This window comes from Rhea pennata, chromosome 10 (assembly GCF_028389875.1).
Source record: "Rhea pennata isolate bPtePen1 chromosome 10, bPtePen1.pri, whole genome shotgun sequence".
NCBI lineage: Eukaryota > Metazoa > Chordata > Aves > Rheiformes > Rheidae > Rhea > Rhea pennata.
Genome location: NC_084672.1, coordinates 21,244,591 through 21,268,699, shown reverse-complemented (window position 1 = coordinate 21,268,699; position 24,109 = coordinate 21,244,591). Strand labels below are relative to the sequence as shown.

Genomic DNA, 24,109 nt, shown 5'->3' with positions numbered 1-24,109 from the left:
AGTTTGGGGTCTCTTTTTAAATGAATAAATAAATAGGTCTGTTTCTCCATTATAGTTGCACAGTACATTCAGCAGCTTGGGTTAAGGCTATTTGTCATGGAAATACCCCCGAATGCTGAGTGCTTTAGCAGGTTTCATTCTCACCAGAGCACATAGGTATCAAGACATTTAGAAATGTCATCTTATCCTTCCAAAGTTATCCCAGTGCTAGGCTTATGTATTGTACAAAGAGTTCACCTTCGATAACTTCCCAGCCAGACTGCCGCTCTTAAAATTAACATATATGTCAGTGACAGCTGGGAAAACTGGCCAAAGACTTGCGCAGTTCCTCCCTGCCCTGGAGGGATTTCGGCACTATCAGTGATGCTCAAGTGCTTTTTGTGGTTCTGATTGCCTTGAGGTCACTCAAGACTGTTCACACTGTTTGCTTTGAATTACGCTAAGCCAAATGTGATTTTAAGAATCCGAGTCAGGAATCTGATTTCCTTATATAGGCAATGGAGAAAGACAGCTCCAGTGAGGTGATTTAGAGCGCCACAACTGAGAAGGATTGGATCCAGAGACGAGCAGGAAGGAGCAGCACGACCGTTTCTTTTCATTATCGTTGACTCAGATCGTGCAGATCCCATAGCTATTTCAGAAAGCTCTCAAGAAGAAAACAAAATATTTTAAATCGCTGTAGGGCTCTATTTAAAACAAAGTCATTCTTAGTTTCAAGACTCTCTTCTCTTGGTCTTAAGAGCATTAGCCACCTATCTTTACCATTTCACCTATGAAAAGTTTCTGTGAGATTTCTCTCAGGAACATCTATATGCTAACAGAAAACAGAAATTATACATGCTCAGTGTGCAAACATAGGAGAACCTTTATGTGAAGAGGATTTGTAGACACTGAGAACTGTTAAAGAGCAAAGTAGAAGGGATTTTATCTTTCATTATTTTGTAAATGTAGGTGAGAACTAATAAACCTAGTCATGTTGTTCTTATGGCCTCTACTACAGTCTGTAAAGTGGGAAGACTGAAAACTTAAAGTGGATAAAGAAAACTTTTTGTTTTTTAAATGAAATGTGCAGTTAATCTGTGGAACTCACTGCCACTAAGTATTACTGCCATGAAAGGGCTTAGTAGGATGTCTTTACTGGATTATCCAATGTATTCCCTTTATCCATGCAAACATTGTATTCCGCAAGATTAAAAAACAAAAGGACTATAAATTCTTTTGCTTCAGGAATAAGCCAACTTCCAAGTAAGAAGAATTAGAAATAAACTTTCTGTATGGCTTAGTTATTCCAGACTGTCAGTTGACAGTGCATTGAAAGTGAAAATTTCTTTCACTTGCCTCTCAAGTGACTATTTCTGGCTAATGACAGTGATGGGCAACTGAAGTGCAGGAGCCACTACATTGAACGTTACCCATGACATGCTCCGAGTTAAACCTGAGCACCGATCTCCTCTGCTGCGTGCTTTACAGAAATTAAGTCATCCTGTGCTTCTGCATAGAGGTTCCTGTACGAGGTGGCCTTTGCCCACCCTCGAGCCATTGACCTCTCTTCTTCCTCAAGCAGGGGGATATCAGAGCCTCAGCTAGGTCTAAGGCCGCTGCAATTTTTTTTCCGTTCTGCCACTTGGGGTTTGGTTTGCTGCCTTGCCATGACCTGTGCTCCCTCAGCTCCATTGCTAGATCTGACCCCAATTCAGCAGGGCACGCTCAAAATCACTTTTTACGAGTATTCCTTATTCTTCGGCCCTTCATATTCGTTTCTGATTCTTGACCGCTCCAAATGGGAACGCACGTTCCCCAAGGGGAGCTCCAGGTCGCACTGTGATGCCCTTGTCCTCCTGAAGATCAGCCCACCGCGGGGCCTGCTTTCGGGGTTCTCATCTCAAGCGGTTCCCAGAAGAGCTGAGGCGAGTCAAGCCCCATCATCTGCATCCGTCCTCCAAATACTGCGAAGGAGGGGAGGCTGAGGGTGGGCGCGGGGGCGTTATTTGTCCCAGCAGAAAACTTGTTTGCAGGCAGTCCTGTGCTTGTGCCCCAGTGAACCACAAGCACCTTGGTTCAGAAGGGTGTCAGCTGAAAGACAGTTATTTTTATGGCAAGTGTTTTTGCTCTGCGTAATCTAAGCTCCTGAGGAAAACAAAGGTGATCTCCGTGGGTGTCCGGCCGCTCCCTCCGTTAGCTGAGTAGTCATTGAGTTTCAGCGGAGACGCTGGAGGAGCGGAGCTCCCTAAGGTAACGCGTTTCCTACGGAGTTCGTAAAAATAGCCTTGGACGGCGGAGAGTGCCCCCACCGAGGGGAAGGCGAGCCGCGCGCTCCCGTGCGAGGCATCCGCCCTGGCAAAACAGCTGGAAACAGCCCAAATAAGGGAATAGCTGTAAGTGTCCCTTGCGGGCATCAAGAAGACACAAGTTTATACAAAAGCAGGCTTTAATAGCTCTAACCTCAACGAGCTGCTGCTTTATCAGCTGCTCCGCTTCTCCGGAAAACGGATGGATTTTTAACTGTTTAGACCATCACGTGGAGCAAAAGCAGTCGTGAGTTCGGCTCTCGGAGGCTAGCGAGCGGCGACGAGGCTTTCCCCGCGCGGCGGTGACGGTATGGGCCGGCCTTCTGCTCGGGCAGTTGGTGCCTTGCGTTACGCAGGCTCCAGCACTCCAGTCTCCCCCGCTTTACCCTTCAGCTGCAGGGAAGCGTTTCCTCGCGTGGCCTGGTGCCGCCTTGCTGCCATTTTAGATGTATTAGTTTCAGATACTAAAAGCGCTTGGAATACGCATTCGAGACGTCCGGTTACTTTTAACGTTATGTCTAAGTTCTCGAAAACGCCCTTGAAATCTGAGCCTGCTGCTCCATGACTGATTAACGTGCCTGGGACTGCGGTTGCCGCGCCAAAATAGCGGCGCAGCCGCGAGCGGCCCGCTCGGCGCCCGCGGAGGCGGCGGGAGGGTTAAGCAGGCAGGGCCGGCGCGGGCTGCCTGCCCGGGCCGGGCCCTGGGAGCAGCCCGCCAAGGTAAACACCAAGGTGCAGGAGGGGTAGGGCGGCGTGCAGAGTCCGGCCATGTCGCTCACAGCTTGCACAACTTGTAGCGCCTCCGACCGCGGCGGAATCAATGGCTCGCCCGAGGCCCAAGACATGATTAAAAGACTCAAGAAGGCCCTGAAAGAATTTCCTTTAATGGGGAATTGTGTGAGCGAGTACAGTGGGTGAGTTGGTTTTGGTTTTTTTCCCCCCCTTTCTTCCCTTGGAGCTGTTGGTTTACTTTGTTTGGCAAAATGTTTCTGAACGTGGGTTTGGCGAATGTGCTTGCATGCGTCTGTATGGAGAAGGAGCCTGTTCTGCGCTTGCCCAGCAGCACTAAAAGCACTGGGAGATGTGAGACTTCCTGGGATGTGGCGATGTCGGAGCTGTAAAGCTTTTAGCAGCTATTTCTTTTGAAAAGAAAACGTTCTGCCTGAGGAATGCAGGTGTGTGCGTGATTTACAGCGACTGCAAGTCTTTCTGATATCTCTTACTGTCCTAAGAGCCCTTTCTGCCGCTTCAGTCGCAGCGTGCGCTTTCCTCGGCGGCCGTCCCAGGTTAACTCCGTGCCGCGGGCGCGCTGGCGGCAGCGCGCGCGCTTCGCACCGCTCCTGCGCATGGCACCAAACCCGGCCAGGCGGTCGTGCGCCGAGCGACGGCGGCCGCGCGGCGAGCGTGCCCGTGCTGGCTCCCTCCTTCGCTAACAAGCCCGCGACGCGGCGGCATGTTTTAATCGGAGTTTGGCACTGGGTACCGTGCTTTGCAGCGACGCGGTTTCGGGCTAGCGTAGAGAGACGTGTGCCCGTAACTCATGGTAAGTCTCTGAGGATATAATCTCTCTTTCCTCTGGGAAGATTCGTGTCATGGAGACTCGGCTGCTCTGCCTAGCTGGAAATGCTTCGTTGATAATTTTTTTCTGTTTATCAGAAGTTAAATTTTAAATTTTAACCATAAAAATGGAACACCTGTACAGACATACGATGTGATCATCTGTTGAAGGCAGTGCCTTGCCCCGTATCTGTTACGGGCGAGTACGTGTGTTTCAGACTCTTCCTGATCAGGCTGAAACGTCGAGAACTAGTGCTTAGGACACAGGCTCTCGAGGTCTGGCCTGTCATGAATATTTGTTCTGTGAGAGCGAGAGAGTATAAAAGCACAGAAATATTTTTGGTCTATCTTTGGCATGTGATAAGATTATTGATAACTGCTGCTATGTTTTCAATAGGACAGTGGGATTTTTAATAAATCTGGAAATATTACTCTCTTGTTTGATATATAATGCCTAATTTTTAAATCATACTATAGTAAATACATCCACAGAAAGTGGTTGACTGGATGATTTTCACTGCGTTGTGCTGTTAATCATCACAATTTGATTAAACCTTCGTAGTTAAGAATAAGCATAGAAAAACGTGGCCTAATGTGTAAATGGCCTAATGCATTAGCAGCAGGATTTAAATCCTGGAATATTTTATATGGGAAATAGGATACTGGGCTAGATGGACTACTGGCTTGACTCCCGAAGTGTCCATTCCCATCATCCTTCCAGGATGTGAAAGTTTATCAATGAAGCTTTATGCATTTATCAAGACGTACAGCGCCCTCGCTATACTCGGGCACCCTGGATTAAAGCAAACTCATTCCGGCTGGCAAAAGCACGTTAACCTCTGCTGCCGTCCTGCGAGCCCTGCGCATGCCAGCGCGCAGAATCAGGCCGCGTACCTACCTGTGCTCGCTGCAGCCAGCTGTGAAACCCTTTGATACCCTTTTTGCATGAAAGATGTGAACTTGTTGTTACTCTTTCAGGCAAAAGCTATTTCATCTCGCTACGGAAAATAAATATATCAGAAAGCTATTGAAAAAAATATAAAATAAGGGGGTGAAAGGAGCTTAGCTCTCTACTAGCCCATTCCCTTTACTGAAGATATGTTACTCCTAATCCAATACTAAGCTCGAGTACCCCCCCGTCTCCAGACGATCTCGTTTTGTGTGTTTCAGTCAAGTGCCCGATGAGACGACAGTGGAGGATTTGTCCCCTCGTGTCCCCAGAGCCGTGTTCGTGAAGCAGGACAATGGCGGCAGCGCCTCCGTCATACCGGCGTCGTCCGTCCGTGCCCCGCACGGGGAGGAGGACAGGGAAGGAGCTGCAACTTCTCCTGACGTAAATCCTTGCAGCGCTACGTACAGCAATTTAGGTAAGTGTATCCTCGTGGAGGAAGACTGAAATGGGAGCGTACTTTGGATACCCTTCTCAGGCTGTGAAGGACCTCGTCCTTTGGACAGCTCAACGCACTCTTCATCAAGTTCGTCCCTAAAGACAAAATTTTTAATATCCATTTATAGAAGGGTAAAATTCTGTTGTCCTATTCCCAAAGCACATTGTTTGTATATGTTCAAAGGAATTTTTATGAAAGAGGGGATTTAAAATACAGAGTAAATTACCACATTTTAGAAGAAAGAATTAGATTTCAGTATTTTTCTGAACTCCAGCAAGAAATAGGGCTTATTTGGTAACATAATAATAATTTCTAAAATATTTGTAGTCTTCTTTTGTTGACTATAACCTCTTTTTTATTCTAATTTGGCAGTTTACTTTTGCTCCTTTAGATAAGTTTAAAATATGACTGCCCTGAAGTCTGTTCAACTACCCCTGAAATCCTCTCTCTCATAAGAAAGTTAGAGCTGTAGGTAGGATTTCTCTGGAAGACAAGTGAGCAAGACAAAAAATCATTTCCAGTAAGCAGTATCAATGTTATTGGTGTAATTTTCTAAAGCATTTTGATTTGAAGTGCTGGGAATTTAGCAATACTTACATCCAGATTTTTCTATAACAGAAGATCTATTTCACTTATTTAATTTCAAGAATATGTGACTATCTCTTTTTCAGTAAGACTCCAATTCTGTAAGCATACCAGCATGTTTGCATTTGGACAAGAATAAAATGACTGCATTGGGATGGCTCCTAAGTAAGAGTTAGGCATGTCCATATGTGTTCACATGATCAAGGATGAAATTTTTAAACCCTCTGGTGCATACATTCCGTAGACATTTAGTGTTGTTGTTGTGTATTTTTGCTTTAATGTGAATTAGTGGCTGACTCATTAGTGTGTTCTGCTAATGAAACATTAATGAGGTACTGTTTATAGAGCACAAAGAGGAAAGCATCCTACCAAAGAGTGATGTTAACATCTACCAAGACATTCCAACAGCAAGGAGGAAAGCTGAAACTCCAGGCAGTAGATCTCACTCTATTAAAACTCTTTATGTTTTACCCATGTCCTCTTAACTAGATTGACTGATGAAGCTAAGGTATCACTTAACGTATGAAATGTCGTTTATTCCTCATGGTCACAGAATCACAGAATGGCTGAAGTCAGAAGGGACCTTTGGAGAACATCTAGTCCAATGCCCTTGCTCAAGTAGGGTCACCTAGAGCTGGTTGCCCAGCACCTTGTCCAGACAGCTTTTCAGTATCTCCAGGGATGGAGATTCCACAACTTCTCTGGGCAACCTGTTCCGGAGTTCTGTCAGCCTCACAGTAAAGAAGTTTTTCATTATGTTCAGACAAAACTTCCTGTGTTTCAGTTTGTGCTCAGTGCCTCTCATCCTATCACTGGACACTACTGAAAGAGTCTGGCTCCATCCTTTTTATGCCCTCCCTTCAGACATTTCAATGCTTTGATAAGATCCCCCCCTCAGTCTTCCCTTCTCTAGGCTAAACAGGCCCAGCTCACCCTTTCCTCGTGTGACAGATGCTCCAGTCCCTTAATCATCTTAGTAGCCCTTCGCTGGACTCACTTCAGTAGCTCCATATCTCTCTTATACTGGACACAGTTCTCCAGATGTAGCTCCTCGCCAGGGCAGAGTGGAGGGGCAAGATCACCTCCCTCACCCTGCTGGCAGCGCGCTGCCTAACACAGCCCGGGATACCACGGGGCACGTTGCTGGCTCATGCTCAGCTTGGTGTTCTGCAGAGCTGCTCTCCAGCAGGTCAGTCCCCAGCCTGCGCTGGTGCGTGGGGTTTTTCCTCCCCAGGTGCAGGAGCCTGCGCTTCCCTTGGAACTTCAGAAATTCATTCAACAGATTGCTGTTTGGTAGCTGTCATGCTCACACGGCTAAGGCATTACTTGCATTTCATATTCTAAGAAATTATATTCTGAATCTGCTGTTTAAATCTTTACATATTATATCTCAGATTTCTTATGCAAGATACTACCCCTTACGGCAGCTGCTTCAGCATATAGAGCTAGATGTGCTCCTGGTTGTAGACATCTGTCTTTCCTTTAAGAAGGATGCCTTAGCATTTTGTGACATGCTTAACACACAGTAGTAAACTCATCGGAAATGTAGTAATAAAATATCAAGGCCATCAACATTACTTTTGTCAGTATTCTTCCTGTCTGTGAATGCTCCTTTGTTAAACTATGTAAAATTGAACCTCTTAGCACTTTATTCAGAATCTTTTCCTCATCTTTGCACTTCTTTCATATTTGCTGTAACCAGAGTGAGTATTATATATGAAAGAGTTAAATTAACTTTTCGGCTTCACTTTAATCTGGCTTGGCAAGCTCGCTGCTTGTTGTTAAAACAATGCTACCCTAAATGGTACTGAGTTCTCTGGCTGCCATTCAAACTTTTTGTTGTTTTTTTCAAGCAACCTCACTTTCTCATTCAGATAGCTGTCAAGGGATGACTATGCAGGGACACAGAATAACTTTTCTTCTGTTTTAGATCCTACATCAGACAAGCAGCAAAATCAAATATTTTGTAGAGTTAATAAATATTGATTCGTGCAGCTGAAACAAAGGTAGTAAGAGATAATGTAATATAATTAGATTACATTTGACTCTTGCTTTGTCAACTAAAATTGTATCTATAGTTACATTTCTTTACCTAGCTTCTGATTTACAGGGGAACATTTCTAGTAGTAAACTGTAATAAATAATAAATAATATTAGACTTGTGCAGCTGTGGTAGGAATGTTTCAACTCTTGCATTGAAGAACCCATCTCTCTCTTGAGACATTTTGCTCTATTATTAAAACTTGCCTTGTTTAACCCCAAAGTTGCTATTATAGCACTGAGGAGAAGACATTATTATCATCTCAGTGTTACTTATAAAATATGGGCTGTATCTCTTACTTTCTTACTTTATCTAAAATGTAAAATCATACCTCTAGGGATAAAAAAAAAAAAAAAAAAAAAAAAAAAAAAAAAAAAAAAAACAGAGACAAACCTTGCAAGAATAGAGGACTCTCCTCTGGGAATCAGATCCCATATAAAAGACTTGAGAGTTGTACAGAAGATCCCAGAGTATTCCTGGCTGTATAAACAGAAGGAGGCAGAGGGGCTAGTGTATACCTCATTTTTACCCTGCAGCTGCGATGGCTGTAGTCAGGCCCAGCTGTCCACAGTTTAAGAAGGTGGAAATATTGTAGCATCTCCAAAGGAGAGCTCTTAAAATGCCTAATGTTGAGATGGGCACAGTATAGCGAGAGGCTCAAGAAGCTGAATCTGTTTAGCCTATCAAAGAAACAACCCGTGGTTGGGGGGGCGCATGTGGGGAGCAGAGCTGGGACGAGAGATGCCTTTGGTGTCAAAAAGACAAAGCTGCAACAAAAAGCAGTAGCTGCCAGGTGAATCCAGACATAGAAACACGAACGTTCACGTGTAAGGTCAGGACTGGATATCTTTTCTTTAAGATGTGCCCTTATTCTAACAGAAGTTAGTTCAGGTGAGCCTTGTGGCTTAGGACAAGGCAATGGAAAAACTTTTTCCTTTACATATCTGTACTTTTTTTGCTGTGTGAATTTGCTTGGGGAAACCAACTTGGTTGAGTTTGCATCACTGTAAATAAATTAAGATATTCTGAACTTACTCCAGGTAGTATTTCTATACTTTAAAAAAAGATTAAAGGAAGAAAAGCTGGTTTTATTATTAATTGTTTTCTCCTCACACCTAACCAAAAGGGGGAAAAGAAGCGAAATTTATATTTCTAATGATTGCTGAGATTAGAAAGGATCGTAAACCGCAGCATCTGCCATGGAGTCCTGTTGCAGTCAGTGGAGCGGAGCAGGGCAGCGTGCTTCAGCCCGGCTCACCAACACGGTAACAAAAGCACCGCTGGCTGAACCTGGCGGTCAGTGCCACGGATTATCATATCTGTCTGATGCGTTCTGTGTAATTTATATTAGCACGGTAACATCTTTAACGTGGCACAGTGGAGGCAGTAGCAAGAGCTGACAGATCACCAAGGCAGACAAGCTGTTGCATCTCAAGTTGTCAATTATTTAGGACCTGCCAACCATATTAATGTAGTTCTGTGCTATTTTGTATAGTCTCAAGCTATTGGTGAGAAACAGGAGATGCACCATGAATATTAGTTAATAAATGTTAAATTTCCTTCCTTTTATATAGGACATATTTATTATCATTCTAGTAACAGATTTTTTCTTACTCATAAAATTAAGAATAAACATAAAAACTACTAATAACAAGAATAATTAACTATTATGTTCATTTAAATCTGTGTCCTGAATAATTTTGCAGGGTAGTGGAGTATATATATTGCATTTATTGGAATTGTGGCTATGAAGAATGCTGGATGCTTTTGTGGTGGTTGGAACATATTTTATGCATCTATTTTTTCATGGTTTGTTAGTGTTTTTTATTAGTCAGAGAGTTTATTAGGGAACGATATATTTTGTACTGATAAAGATCAGTATAATTGATCTGCTACTGATACAGAAAATCTTTTCCGGAATCTAATCCATAATAAAAATGCAGAATGTAAATGATGGTCAGTATCCAAATGCATGGGGAGGAAATACTAGAACAAGGGCAGGGAGGGATATTTGTACAGCAAGGGTGGACAACCAATGGCTCTCAAGAGGATTTTACTTTGTAAATACTTCGAGTGGCTTTTATGACTTGGCTTTGCAACATGAAATAGCGTTATACTGACATGGGAATTACTGGGCTATCTGACCCCGATCCTGGCAGCGAGGTGGAGCAGGAGAGCGGAGGCTGCTCCTGTCTGTGGCCAGCCCAGCCCTGTCCTGCTGGTCTCCAGAGTGGAGCCCACAGTTTTGTCTTCAGTTCTCCTGAGGCGTTGATAGATGTGGTCTTGTAGGGCTGCTTACCTGTGTTGTAATGATGATGGGGATGATGGTGAATTTTTGCTTTTCTTGGTGATGTAAAATACGGAATTTTTGTCGAGCTTATGATAGCCAGAGAATGACAGAGGTATCAGTCATTATAGCCTCATGGTCCCTGATCGTTCGCCTAAATTCCTGCCCTAGCAGATTAGGGATTAGTGGTGCTACGGCAGTCACTAAAACTGAGAGCAGGGTTAGTTGAAGTAATAGCCCGGTCACAACTGTGAATGCTGGAGTGTTGGTTTTGGCTCATTTTTCTAATTCACATCTTCCCACAAGGTGCTTCATCCTTGGGTCAGAGATGGTAACAGCATATAATTAGAAGCCTGTTTTTAAGAGTAAAAGGGAATGTCACATAGATTACCATGCCACGAGCAAAACGAGATGGCAGAAGGTGCATAAAAAATGCCGTTGGTGTATTGGACTAAAATATGTTACGTAGCGTAGAGCATTAAATGTCTCGAGAATAGCTCCATTCAAGGAAGGGTGGAAGCACGCAGCATGTCACCCACTTGCTTGTATCATTCACCAAGAGAGGTCTTGCCAGTTAAATAAGCATTTTCTTTCACAGTTCTGAAATTTTTTCACACTACCTACTGCTGATCTGGTCTGAGCTGAAAGGAAAGACACATGGTGGCATTAAGAATTCTAAACAAAAATTACTGATGTCGTTATTCTAAGGAAAGTGTGTGCTTATGGAATATAAAATTGAATTAAACTGGAGCTCAAGGTGTCCGATTTGATAGTTTCATCAGCTAATATAAACAGGTTGCAATGCAATGTCCAAAGATAAATCAGTTACCTAGAGAAATAAAAGGGGCTTTAGAGCTGATTTAGAGTTTTGTACTTCTGCAAGGCATTAATATTTAAATAGTGTCATGAAGTTCTACAGTTGAAGATATTATTGTACTGTAGAACTACTTAAAGCTCTCTCTGAAGCTGCTGCCAGTGTAGTATTAAAAAAAAATTATTAAACGTAAACTTCTTTCTGTCCTTGAATGGTTCAGAAGCCACTTTAAAGATCTTTGTAAGTGATAGCCCAATATTGTGCCCATTTTTCCTTTTCATTTGCCTCCAAGAGGGTAGCTTAGGCTGAAGCCTGTATTTTTAGAGAATTGGTGAGAGGAGGTAAGGAAATTAAGTGTGTTAAGCAAATGGGAGGAGAAGGGAGAAGCGATAGGCAAGAAAAAGAAGCAAAGACTCTGCCAGTACCAGTGCGTAAAAGAATGTTCTTCTGCCCTGGACAGGGAAAATATTTTAAAGAAAAAATTGTTCTTGATAGACAATGACTTTAAAAATGCAGGGTATGCAGTATCCCAGCACACTTTCGGAGAGCAAGGTGGAAGCACTGGCCCTGGGAGCATGAAAGAAATGTTGCAGGGTTAAGAAGTCGATACAAAAGCAGTGCAGACATGAAACTTTTCAAAGACTTAATCCGGATGGATGGATTTCATTATGGAAAACTTGCGGGGAGAAACTATACTGTAACGTGACACATTTTACAAACTGATTTTCCTCAGTTAAGACTATTTGAAAAAGTAACTACATAGTGACTTATACATGACTTCCACCAGACACCTGCAGGGACCGTTTCTGGTTATGAAGAACTTCTCTAGTCAGGTTTCAGTGTGACGGTTCCAAAAGCTACAGCTAGCAACAGGCCTGGGCCGCGGCAGCAGCCCGCTTTGCTCCTTTGGCCTGTGCGGGGCAGCGGGTGAAGCAGATAAGAAACAGAGAATCGGCAAGAAAAGCGGGTATGAATCCTGCCTTTCCTGGAGGTTTCTGCTCTTGCTGCTCCTGGGGATGTGCGTGTGGCTCTGACTTGTTTCCAAGCCGTTTCCCGGTAGTACCAGCACGGCGCTGGGATTAGCCGGGCACAAAAGCAGCGCGTGCTGGGAGGGGCGATACAGCCTCTCTCCGAGGCCCAGCAGCCGCCCGGCGGAGCGGGAGGAGGGCAAGAATGATCAGATGGACGGTGATCTTTAACACAGAGTGGCGCCGGAGGGGGAGAAGCACGTGGGTCACGGCTGTGCCAGGGAAGCACTGTAGAGCTGGTGTGGACGAAGGCAAATGTTTGGGTGGGTAAGGGAAACGGGGCGTAGGAAGGAGCGTGGCTCGGGATTGTGCTGTGCGTTTCGGCATGCAGGTATCGGTTCCGCTTTTGACTGGCGTAGCAGCGCTCGGGCTCCGCCGCAGACGGGTTTCCAGCGCCGTTCCCGTCCCGCTCGGTTAGCGCCGGCGTCACCGGCCGCAGCGTTTCCAGCCGGCGGGGGCAGAGGTGCCGCTGTGGAGGGCGCTCGCTGCAGCAGGACGGCCGGAGAGGAGCAGGAGAGGGTCCCCTGGGCGCTTCGTTTTTGGAGCAACCTTTACAACGACAGGAGAGACACACAGCGAGTCTCCGCTGTTTCTAGCCTTTGAACGTTTTTGTTTTGTGGGAGCCACAACGTGATGACGCAGGCGAGCAGCCTCTGCTAAGGATCGGGGTGGACCAAGCTAACAGAATTTCCTGCTTAAAATTCAGGTTTTAGGCACGGGTCTCTTCAGGCTTCTCTCAAAATCTACAAGGCTTTTCCAATGGTTTCTTGAGTGTGAACAAAAGATAGAAATAAAACTTTCATTTGTGGTGTTGTCTGCAGGGAATGAACGTTAGGAATGCAGGATTCAATGCTTTTTGGTTTGTGGAGATGTGTGTGTGTATATATATATATATAGAGAGAGAGAGAGAGAGAGAGAGAGATACACATTTTAAAGTCTGCAGTAAATAATCTTTTTTTCTTTTCAGAGAGTGTGTAGTCATTTATTATTAATTGTGGACCTAAGTAATAACATTCAGATCTGAATCTGCGGTTCCCCACAGTTGGGTTGCATGTTGCGATTCAGTCCTCTCTTCGCAGAGGTTCAGCAAAGCACATATTTTTTTAGCAGCAGTCATAGAGTGTCCTTTTCCTTGCTGTTCCCTTTGAAGTAAAGATGCTCGGCTGCAATTATCCGGAGTGTTCATTTCATGCTTGCTGTGTTGCAGTTGTAAAAATTGGCTTCCTACTTTAACATGATAGTCAATGATCCTCACAGGAGTAGTAGAAAATTTACAAAATGATTTCTCTGAAAATAGCGGTTGATCATTGAGTGGAAAAATATCCCATTTTTAAAATGGATTAGCTCTCAATTTAAGAGAGGAAAAATATCTCATTGTCGTGAGTAACAACTGTTTAATTGTCCCAAAGAGCAGTTAGCTGATCATTTGTATAGTCTGGTTTTTGTTTTTCACTCTCTTTATTATTGTGTGTATATTCTTTATTTCCAAGGACTCAGGCAGTTATAAAACATAATTGTCCTCTCTAAAATCCATCTAAAACACATGATAGGACATTCTTATCTTCCCTAGAAGCACACAGATGCTTGCAAGCAATGAGCCTCTCAGCAGAAATCGCAGGTTGTGTGTCTCAGAGCTGCTGTTTGAAATCTCTTGACTGCCTCTAGATCAGGTTACCCGTGAACATAATTCTCCCAACAAAGGTGCCCACGGCAAGCAAGTAAGGGAAATTGTTCCTGGAGACAGTTATGGCTGGAGGACGAGAGGTATTATAAATTGTAGGGTAAAAGGTAATACTTACATTCTGGTAATCTCAAAATATGATGCTACTCTTACTGCAACCATCAGCTTAATGAACGTACCTCAAATCAGATGAAGACTTGCTCTGTGTGACAATATAACCATGATGCTGATTTGATCATTTTGGTTTCTGATTATTCTTCTAGGTTTTCTTCAAGTGGGGGAGAAGCCCTCGTCAGCTTTTTTCTTTTGCCTTCTTAAACTTCTTTGCATCTACTGTTCGTATTTGCATTCTGCAAACTGCTCTAATGTTTTTAAATATTATTTTTTTTATTACACAGGTCAGTCTAGAGCAGCCATGATACCTCCAAAACAGCCAAGGCAACCAAAGGGAGCTTTGGATGATGCCATTGCCTTTGGAGGACTGGTAGACCAGGAGACAATGAACAATTTACAGCCAACACCACCTCCACTGCCAAAGAAAACCATTTTGAGAGCTAACACAGAGCCTACTCCCAGAGACCTCCAGAAGCAGGCTCTGGAGAACAATCTGTGCATCGTGGCCAATCCCACCTATGACATTGACACCAACTGGGAAGCGAGCAGTGCCTGCTCATCGGTCAGCTTGGAGCTCAAGATCCTGGACAACGAATCGGGAGACTCCTTGGACAGACCTACGGACAAATTAAGAGCAACCACCTCAGCAACTAACAGTGTTTCCAGCCTAACCACTATCAGTATTAAGGACAGGTGCTCCAACAGCATGGAGTCTCTGACGGGGAGACACCTCTCCCAGACTAAGCAGGGCAAGGGTGTCCAAAAGCCACAAAGACAAGCACTTTATCGAGGAATTGAGAACCGAGAAGAGGTGGTAGGTAAAATCCGAAACCTTCACACCGACTCACTGAAAAAGCTGGCACTGAAATGTGAAGACTTGTTCATGGCTGGACAAAAAGACCAGCTGCGATTCGGGGTGGACAGCTGGTCGGATTTCAGACTAACCAGTGACAAGCCGTGCTGTGAGGCAGGAGACGCCGTTTACTACCCAGCTTCTTACGCAAAAGATCCTCTCAACAATTACGCAGTCAAGGTAAGAGGGGTCTCGAAAGCGTAGCCTTGGATATCAGTAACAAAACCTCTCAGCAATAACCTTAATTCGCAACACACTCAACTGGGGTAGGTCCTCCAGATATAAAGAAGTGCTGCTTGCAACATACATGGAAAGTAAAAATCCCCAAATGCAGGCTTTTCCTTCGCTCATGAACCACATGTGGCGTTAGTATCTGGTCTTTAAATTTCATCTTTTTTTCTTTGGCAACTCTAAAACCATTAAAACAATGAATCAAACTCATTTATTTTACTATTTTTTTTAATGAAAAAATGAAAATACAGCTGTATTTTTAACATAAATCTGTCAGCAGTTTCCTGGAAACCTGCAATAACAAAACTTTTACATTCATCTGTATACAGATTATACTGAATCATTGCCCTTAATTAGGAAAGATTGCAAAGTTTTCCATGTTCATGTATTTTAAATGTAAATTCTGGACTAATATATCTTTATGTTCCCCTACAGAGTCTTAAATTTTCACAGCATTCATTGCCAGCCTTTCAAAAGCTCTGTGTAGCCATCAGCAATACTTTGTGTGCTACACATTATAAAAAAAAAGAAGTGGAGCTTGTCAATGTTGGTTGGTTTTGTTGCTTTTTACAAAAAGAACAATTGATTTTGTTTAAATTATTCTTCAGCTAGCTAATGTAAGAAATAAGATTTACGAGATTTCCTGTTAATATATTAATGAATAGTTGACGGCCATCTCGCAAGGTGTTGTTATTTGAGGTTTATAGAGGTAAGCTCTTGTTTTCCCCAGTGCTGTAGCTCTACAGCTCTCAGCGCTTATCTAGTAGGATGATAGCGAGAAGAGTCGCAGCGAGCCGAGGGTCATCGTCCGTCAGCCCTCCTGTGTGGGCGTCAGCAAATCACTGCACTTCTGACCCTCCTAGTTTAACACGCGACAAACATTGCCTGCCCAGCGCGGGTATGTGAGCCCTAATTGACCATTCCTGGTGGAGCACGTTGAAATTCTCAGAAGGGTAGTGCTACAAAAAGTGCAAAATACTGTTATGGCTCCCACATGATTCCTTATGAAAAAGAAATAAAAACCTAAAAAGTAAGATTGTTGCAGCTGATATGATACAAACATTCTCCTGAAATTGAAAAGGCATCTTTTTAAGCAGACCTGTGGGCATAGCTGTATTCTTTGGCATTTATATTTATTTATTAGTCAACTAGGACCTCTTTTTTGGAAGGATTTGAAATGTAATGTGGATACCATGTCTGCTGGCACCAAAAGCTGAGAACCAGATCGTGAATAAGATCATGAATACTCTATATCCCTCAATCTAGTCTGACTGCAGAGTCAACAGTCTGACATTATTCAGCCTCTTTTATGTAAAGATGAAAAAATAGTCTGCCAGACAGGTAGTTTGTTGTTTCATTTGTTGCAACTAGTTAGCAGTTCTGCAGAAGGATGAGTTATATTAAATATTGACTAAAATACCTCCGTTGATGAAATGCACTTTTCCAGGCAGCTACGTAGCACGGCGGGTGCATAGTACAGAGCTAGCTGAGCAGGCTACAGATGAATTACAATTCAAAAATTGAAAGAATATGGTTACAGCAGTGTGACCTCAGGCTGAAGTGACTGCCGCTCCTGGGACCCAAAGTCGTACTTTTCTGTATATGCTGGTTTGGGCTATCTCTAATCTGGTTTCTCTTTGCACAGTGTAGGACGTGCCCATAAAGTATCTCCTGACAGGTAGGACCTGTGCTGTTACATCCTTAGAAGTATTTAAAAAGAGAGCAGGGATCTCTTGTACAAAGCTAACACAAAGGAAGAACCACTATGTAGCATGGTCAAATGCTTTTCTTTTGTATTTACAGATACTACCCTGGAAATCAGTGCACAGCCTAACAGAATTTACTGCAGTGTAATAGGGGTGATGGTCTCTAGAGTGAGGGAAGAATCCATAAAATATCATTGAGCTGGAGGTCACTGCAGACTGTTGTGCTGTCATGATGAGAGGAGAAGTCATTCTTGAAAATAACCTCCCTAGCAGTTACTGTGATAACGGAACGTATACTCTCAATACAAATGCTCTCTGATTTCTTTGTAAGTCACGCAGGACCAGCGTAAGGGACTACTGTTACCTTTTCACTTTCTCTCTTTTGCTTACATATTATGCTTTCAGCTGAGTTGGGTTCTCTTTAGCTGCATATTTCTTTGGTGCATGTTTTTATTACTGCATTTGCTATGCTAATATATTGATTTATATAACATTTTCTAAACTGTTAAGAGGATGTTTGTTTCCCGTTATATTCAATTTTAGTGAATTTTAACTTTGTCTTAGCATTTGCCCTAAGTTGAGCTTTGAGTTACAAGACCTCAGTCCAGGATCAAATTTTTACAAAATCTTATAATTGCATAATTCAATAGGAATGTGTTGAGATGCTGTGAAATTAGATTTAACAAATACACCAGACTTACTCTAATGGACCTCTTAAATGTGCACCAAATAACATATTCATCCACCTCCAACAACTGTGCTATGTATTTCTGTCATTTAAAACCACTTGCCCCCAAAACAGAATAGCAAAAAATGGTGAAATTGAAATTAAAATTACTGGTATCTCTAATGAATCCAAAATACAGTATTTCTGTTACTTTTAAACAAGTGAAAGTAGCAGAAGGAGCCTTATAAATAGTCTTTCAGAGTGTATATGGAGCCACATCTTCTGACAGTGTCAATTTGTATAGTTTTTTTGAGTTTAGTAGAAATACCCAAGCAACGCTGGCTAATGATTCAAACTCTTTCTAAGTTGGTGATTTTAATATTTGATTTGAGAGAATGTGATAATGGGGAAAATATCTTTTATTATGTTGTTGTAGACAACAATAGAGATTGACCCCCAAAGATGCTCAGAGTCTTAAGTCAAAAATTGCATGTTAATGCCAGATATCCAAAAGGAGGAATACAAAAGCAATTTAAACTGATTTTAAGTGTTAAACTTTAACTGTTTGACTGCTACTGAAATGAATTTAGAAAAACGAACTTTTGTGTAGGTAGTATCACCAGAAGAAGGTGATCTGATAAATCTGGTGAAGAACGAGGTAGAGCCCAACTTGCTCTGTCTGGTTGGGTATTAGAGGAAGAGCACTGCTTAGAAGGGTGTGCAGTTCCAACCACAGTGTTACATTATGCATCTTGCTTTTTTTCTCACCTAATCTACCAATAAATGTCCTTGCAAAAATGCTGCAGGGAGCCATATGCAAATTATCTTGACTCCAACATTAGAAACAAAAACCAGTAAGCCAAGATTAGAAAATTGCTTTTCCAACACACAAAAATAAAGTATCTTTACAAGCAGGGTTTTCATAAAATTCCAGCCCCTAAGGCATTTTTCCTTCACTAAAAGGTGCAGTACCATCATCTAAATAATTGGTAGATCTGGGACAACGTGGATGTATGCTCCCTTCAAACCAGAATCTTATCAGTAATTGCAAATATATAATGAAATTGGCACCTGCAAAGGTGCCAACAGTAGCTCCAAAGGAGCAGCTGGAAATTTAAATCCTTTTTGATGTCTTCAGGGCAGCAGACGTTCTTCTTGCAGTAAAGCTTTATGATTTCTGCTAAGATTCAAGTCTCAAGTATAAAATATAGCAAGGTAAATGTAAATTAACACTTGGCTGAATTTTGCTGACAGTTTCTTAGTTGCAGCTCACGATTATTTTCTAGTTATGATTAGTTTGTCAGGGCATGCACAGTTTACTTTTCTGAGAGTTCAGTTTCTTAATTTAGTTCCTGGCAGAAGTGTTATCAAAGATCATCCCAGACCTTCATGTTTCAGATCAAAATAAACATTAAACCTTTAACCGATTCCAAGTTCAGTCTGAGCAGCGTAGAGTTCTGTATTTTGCCACGCTGGTAAAAAGACAAAGCTGCACTCGAAGGCCAGATCGAGAAAATCAGGTCAATTAGAGATCAACTGGACTCCTTAAGGAAAAAAAAAAAAAAGAGGTTACGCCAAGAACAGGCTATCAATTTGGGATTAGCAGGCTTTCCTTCAACACATTTTCGTTTGCAGTTGTGCCTTTGTGTAATACAGCAAAGTAGCACAGATGGTGCAGTGTTTGTGATGTTCAGTGTTTCTCATTTTCATCACTTTACAATCCGTTCCCTGCAATACTCATCTTGCTTTAAGTTCACCGAAGCCCTGTAAAATGCATAGGACAGGGTGGAAATGAGATTTCCTGCTGGTAAAGTGGAAGTCAGCTCATGGCACAGTGGGCCGACTGGACCTATAATGGAAGAGTAAAAGCTACTGCTGAACAGCTTTTAGGAGCTCTGCAACACTAAAACCTTGCTTCTTTGTGGGGGAGGGGGCTTAAAATGGCAAAATATAGAGAAACTTGGCTTGTCCTGATAAATGCAACTGTAGGTTGGTTCCTACGGATTCCCTGCGTAAGATACAAGGTAATTGTATTCCAGCGACCTGGGAGATGGAAACTTTGTTCCTTCATCTCCATTTCTCTCCTTTTCTTTTTTTCTTGTTGTTTTCTTGCATCATATGGAAGGGCTTTGGCCAACTACCTCATCTTTTGAACAGCCCATTATCAACACTGGAAATTGTCAAGCCCAGATCACCCCTTTTCTTTAGGTGTTACCACATATTACCTCTTCATAGTTCAGCTGACTAAACGCTGAATGACTTATCCTCATCTCTGCTGGAGTTTTGGTCAGAGTGTTTTCATCTTTTTCTTTTCCTGATCTCAGCAATAGGACTTCGGCATGCTACCTGTGTAGAAGGCAACAGGATTTCCGTATTTTTTGAGTAACTCAATAGAATGGAACAAAGCTTTTAAAATGCTGCAGAGAAAACTGGACTCTGTATTTACTCAGTTTTGACATAGCATTGCCTGTCACAAATCAGGAAAGCATCCATGCCTTCAGCAGCAACTCGCAGGAGGTGTAAAACACCCGCTACTGAGACCATCAGCTTTCACATAGGGACACCGTCTGTTCTCCAAATCATGTCTAAAGGTCTGTGTAGGCTTTGGTTGCATAACTTAACGTAAGGCAACTGTTCTGAAAATTTTAAATCTATGGTCATGAAGGTGATAGCTTGGGGGTATTATTATTAATGCTTAGATGAACATTAATGTAAACAGGTTATTACCTTTTAATGGCATTAAAGACTCTTGCAAAAGGGCAATATAAAATAGAGTGGAAACTGCAACGTTGAAAATGATAGAAAAGCACAAGAAGTTTGTTCTTAGCCATTTATTTTTTTCTGATTCTGGATAATACAGAATCACAGAATGGGTAAGGTTGGAAGGGACCTCTGGAGATCATCTAATCCAACCTCCATACAGTGCAAGTCAGTAAACAAAATTTACATTCCATAAACTGTCTTTGAAAAGATCAGGAAGAAAACTTAGTTTGTCTCGACTGCTTTCAGTTCATTTTCCACATTCTAATAAAATACCACGTGACAGGAATCCAAGCTCCGCGATCTAAACCTCAGCCTTTTCTCTGGACTCCTGCACCTGTATTTCCGAGCAGAAGTCTGAAGAGTAATCAGACATTTACGCGAAGACAAGATAATTGCAGGTTTCTCTTGTTTAGAAGCTGTTCTATGAACGCAGTCAGCTGTGTGATTTGTCTTTACGCTCCCTGTCCTTCCAGACAGCCGAGCTTTCCCTTGCCCTCCGGCAGCCACGGAGGATGTACTGTAGCAGCGTGAGTGTTCGTATGCGCAGCCTTGGACAATTCAGTGGCCTTGGTCACTTCTCGCATTATGTTGTTTGTAATAAAACCACAAGCAGCAGCAAATGCACCTCTAGCCAGAGCTCAGCTCTCCGGCTGCCCTTGTCGAGGTTGCGTGCATGCTCACCTACCCGCATGCTTTTCCGCCTGGAGCACGGAAATGTAAGAATAATGTCCAAAAGCCATCGCTGTTGTGCATCTATGGGATTAGAGAGTTGTTTTCTTTATTGGCTGTCTTCAACAACAGAATAAGGAGGGCAACTGTTTTTATTAATTCTGCCGCTTTAGTATTGATTTTAACTACATTAGCACTTTAGTCTTCAATTTCTGTTTTATTGTTATAAAGATAGTATCTAATGGCACTGTAGCGGGGATGAAATTAGTATCTCCATTTCATCATCTTACTTCTCATCTCATTAGAGATGAGTCTGAAATAAAATCTCATTTAAGAGCTCTTGGCACTGGGGTAAGTATGTCTCTGCTGTGGACTCAGACACTGATCCAAAGGTGATCATGAGCCACAAGCATAATGGAGTCAGTAATGGCACTTGTTAACACTGGGAAATGTTAAATGATCACTATATATTAAATGCTGTTCTGCTTGATGCTAGAGAGGTCTTAACTGAAATACTCTATTCTTTATGGGGTAGCACTCTTCAGAAAGATGTGATAAATGAAAAAATCTAGAAATGAGCAGCAAGAAGCAGAAGGTTAGCAATAAAGATGAAGGAAATGAGGTTTGGGTATTTTGGAAGGAAAACAATGAATATTTTTTCCACACTGTAAAAGTCTATTTAAAAGAGTGGGAATTGATACTTATCAGTCAGGAGAAAGGCAATCAATTTAATTTGTAGTGGGAAGAGACTTAGGACTGAATAGCAGGAGAAAAAAAGAGAAAGGACAAGATACAGAAGGACAACTGTGGGATCTCCTTTTTGGGGTGTTTTTACTAGGTTGGATGGGCTTTTTGGGGGATGGTCCTCCCGGCACCATACGGATGAGATTCGCCTTGCCAGCCAGTTCAGTCTGGCCTCCTGCTTCTGCCTCAGAACGTGGGGACGGGCTGCAACAGCAGCAAACTGCCCTCACAGCCGGGTGCCTGCTGGGGCGGACGTGCGTGACCAGTCGTTTCAAAAGTAGGAGGCAGCACTGCCACATCCAGAGAGACCTGTGAAATTGTAGTTTTGTAACATTATAATTCTAGAATTGGGAATGTTTTCTAAAATGAGCAAGTCAAGCGTGATTTTGAGAGATGGAAAGCACTATTATCTCCTTTTTTGTGAGGTACTAGTGAGAGCCTTTTCTTAAAGTATATAGGAGAAAGAGGCTGCCTAGGACTGTAATTAGAAACTAGGAACAAGTCTTGATCCTTTGCTTTTGGGTATTCACAGGTAAGGAAAAAATCCTTTTCTTGCACTTCAAATGGCCTTCTAGTCACCAAATTGAGAGGTATTAATTTGTTTGACAGCAAGTCAAAACTCTGTGAGTTATATATTCCTTATAGAATATCATATTTAGCTGGCAGGTGGCTTTGGGAATCCTCTGTGTACAGTAGCTAAGTGCAAGTGCTTCTTCACACTTATCAGCAAGTAAGCTTGACTTTTAAACTGTTCTAGAACTAATTCATATTTTTGATTAGGTCATTTAAGTATCTTAAAAAATAAAAGTAGGATAATTAATATTTGACAAATGGCAATACGTGCAGGACGTTATGTCCTGTAGTGCAATACTCCTACATAAATTAGCACCATAAGAGGCTCAGCAAACAAGATTTATGTGCCATGTATCAAATGAGAAATATTTTGAAGCTGTGCAGAGATCTGTGTGAACTTTTTGGGTGAGAGAAATGGCTATGAATTCTCCATTCTTCCCCTCAGACTGTGCACACAGGCCTGGGCATATGTTGGCACGCTGTGCCTGAACTGACCTGGATTTGGCTCTCCTGATCTTCTGCATGTTCCATGTATGATGGTTAAGGGCAGAACTAAAGTACAAATTGGGTTAAATACATAAATACACTTTGTTATGAAACAGCCCAGGTTTCTGGAATGATATATAGTAATAGATCATTCTAAACTGTAATTTATACATACTCTAGTAATGGCAGAGTGTAAATTCAAGGGAGTCCCTTTCCTTAACTTACGATTATTCATCATAAATCTTTTCCTGTCACAGAATGTTTTTATTGCTGAAAGGGGAAATGGGACTTTGTATGTATTGGACTTGACTGATAACACTGAAGCTGTTGCACAGTGTTTTGTTAGAGCGGTTATGGTACTTGTCCTTGACTGCCTGGAAAGGAGGCATCATCTTACTGCACCTCTGTAAACGAATGTCACAGAACCAGGTTTCTTTTTTAACACGTGTAAGAACATCTGTTCAGCTGTCATTATAAAAGAGCAGCACAGACCAGATTAAAAGTATAATCATGCAGTAGTAATGCAAAATTAAATTGGAGTTTTTTCCCTAGATCTCAGTAAAACTCTTCAGGAGTTCTTCTGAATAAGAGAGAGACAGGTCACTGAAGTATTTTGTCTTTCTAATTTTTCTATGGAGCGCTGGAGACTGGCTGCTCTGGCATACTGGGAATCTTGCATGCAGTCTTTTGTCTCTGGGTTGCCATTTCAAATTTGGCTAAGATCAGTGATAACCAGAACTTACAATCTGAACAGCTTTTTAATGGCCTGGTTAAGAGTTTAGTAGTCTTGCTAGGCTCATGCATGTGACATATGGGTAGGATAGTCTCTACAACACTCTCCTACTTCTGTCTTCTTATTAAATCTAGGGACTTCAGTCTCCAAGACAGCTGACATTTTCATTTCATATATAATTATATTTTTTTCTGTATCTGTTTACATTTATAAGTCTTGAGAACATTACTTTCCATTGGTAACTCACTTTACCCCTAACAGTGTAAAATACATTTGTAAACATAAATTGGCAAGAGCCCCTGCAGGCAGTACTACCAGCATTTCCTGAAAAAGTGCGGACTTTCCTTTTTTAAGTAAAATTGTCTAGAAATTGCATTTTTCAAATTCGTTTTGTTTGTGCTTAGCAGTGACAAACAGGCAATTTAAACTAGGGTATATCTCATATTTAGGGAGGTTTAAACGCTTGTGAAGTATGGAAGCACGCACAAGATCAAAGAGAGGAGGACAATCAAAATGCAGTCGCTTGGTGTGTGTCTAATTACATACAATTATCTGACAGTGCACTTTTCTGAACAGCATAGCATAAAAGACTTAATCTCCCATTAAACTACATAGTTCTTAACTGTGTAAGCACATAAAAGATTTTAAAAAAAATGTTGGAGAGGTTTTTGGCTTTTTTTTCTAGTGAAAGGCTAGTTTATAACTAGCCCTATTTGAGTTCCTGAGGAGAAGGAGAAAAGTGAAAAATATGCAGAAAAGCCACCTCATGCTTACATTTAGGGCTAATTCAAGACTTGGGCTGCTCCTTGACTGTTGCAACTGTATAGAACGAGTGCTGACTTTTATTAACCTCCTCTACGTCATTAATCTGACCTTCCTTTTCTTTGAGATGACTAAAAGG

The 24,109-nt window shown here is 42.1% G+C and overlaps 1 protein-coding gene across 5 annotated transcripts in view; it reads left to right on the top strand.

Annotated features, from left to right (window-relative positions):
- Positions 1–24,109, top strand: part of PEAK1 (pseudopodium enriched atypical kinase 1) — a 124,104-nt gene that overhangs the window by 91,364 nt on the left and 8,631 nt on the right. For 4 of the 5 annotated variants that reach the window (XM_062583300.1, XM_062583298.1, XM_062583299.1 and 1 more), the window contains 3 exons: positions 3,086–3,202; positions 5,016–5,212; positions 14,068–14,816. In XM_062583300.1, coding sequence (XP_062439284.1) covers positions 3,086–3,202; positions 5,016–5,212; positions 14,068–14,816 — 1,063 coding nt within the window. The remainder of the gene's footprint in view (positions 1–3,085; positions 3,203–5,015; positions 5,213–14,067; positions 14,817–24,109) is intronic. The other variant, XM_062583303.1, reaches the window with a different exon arrangement.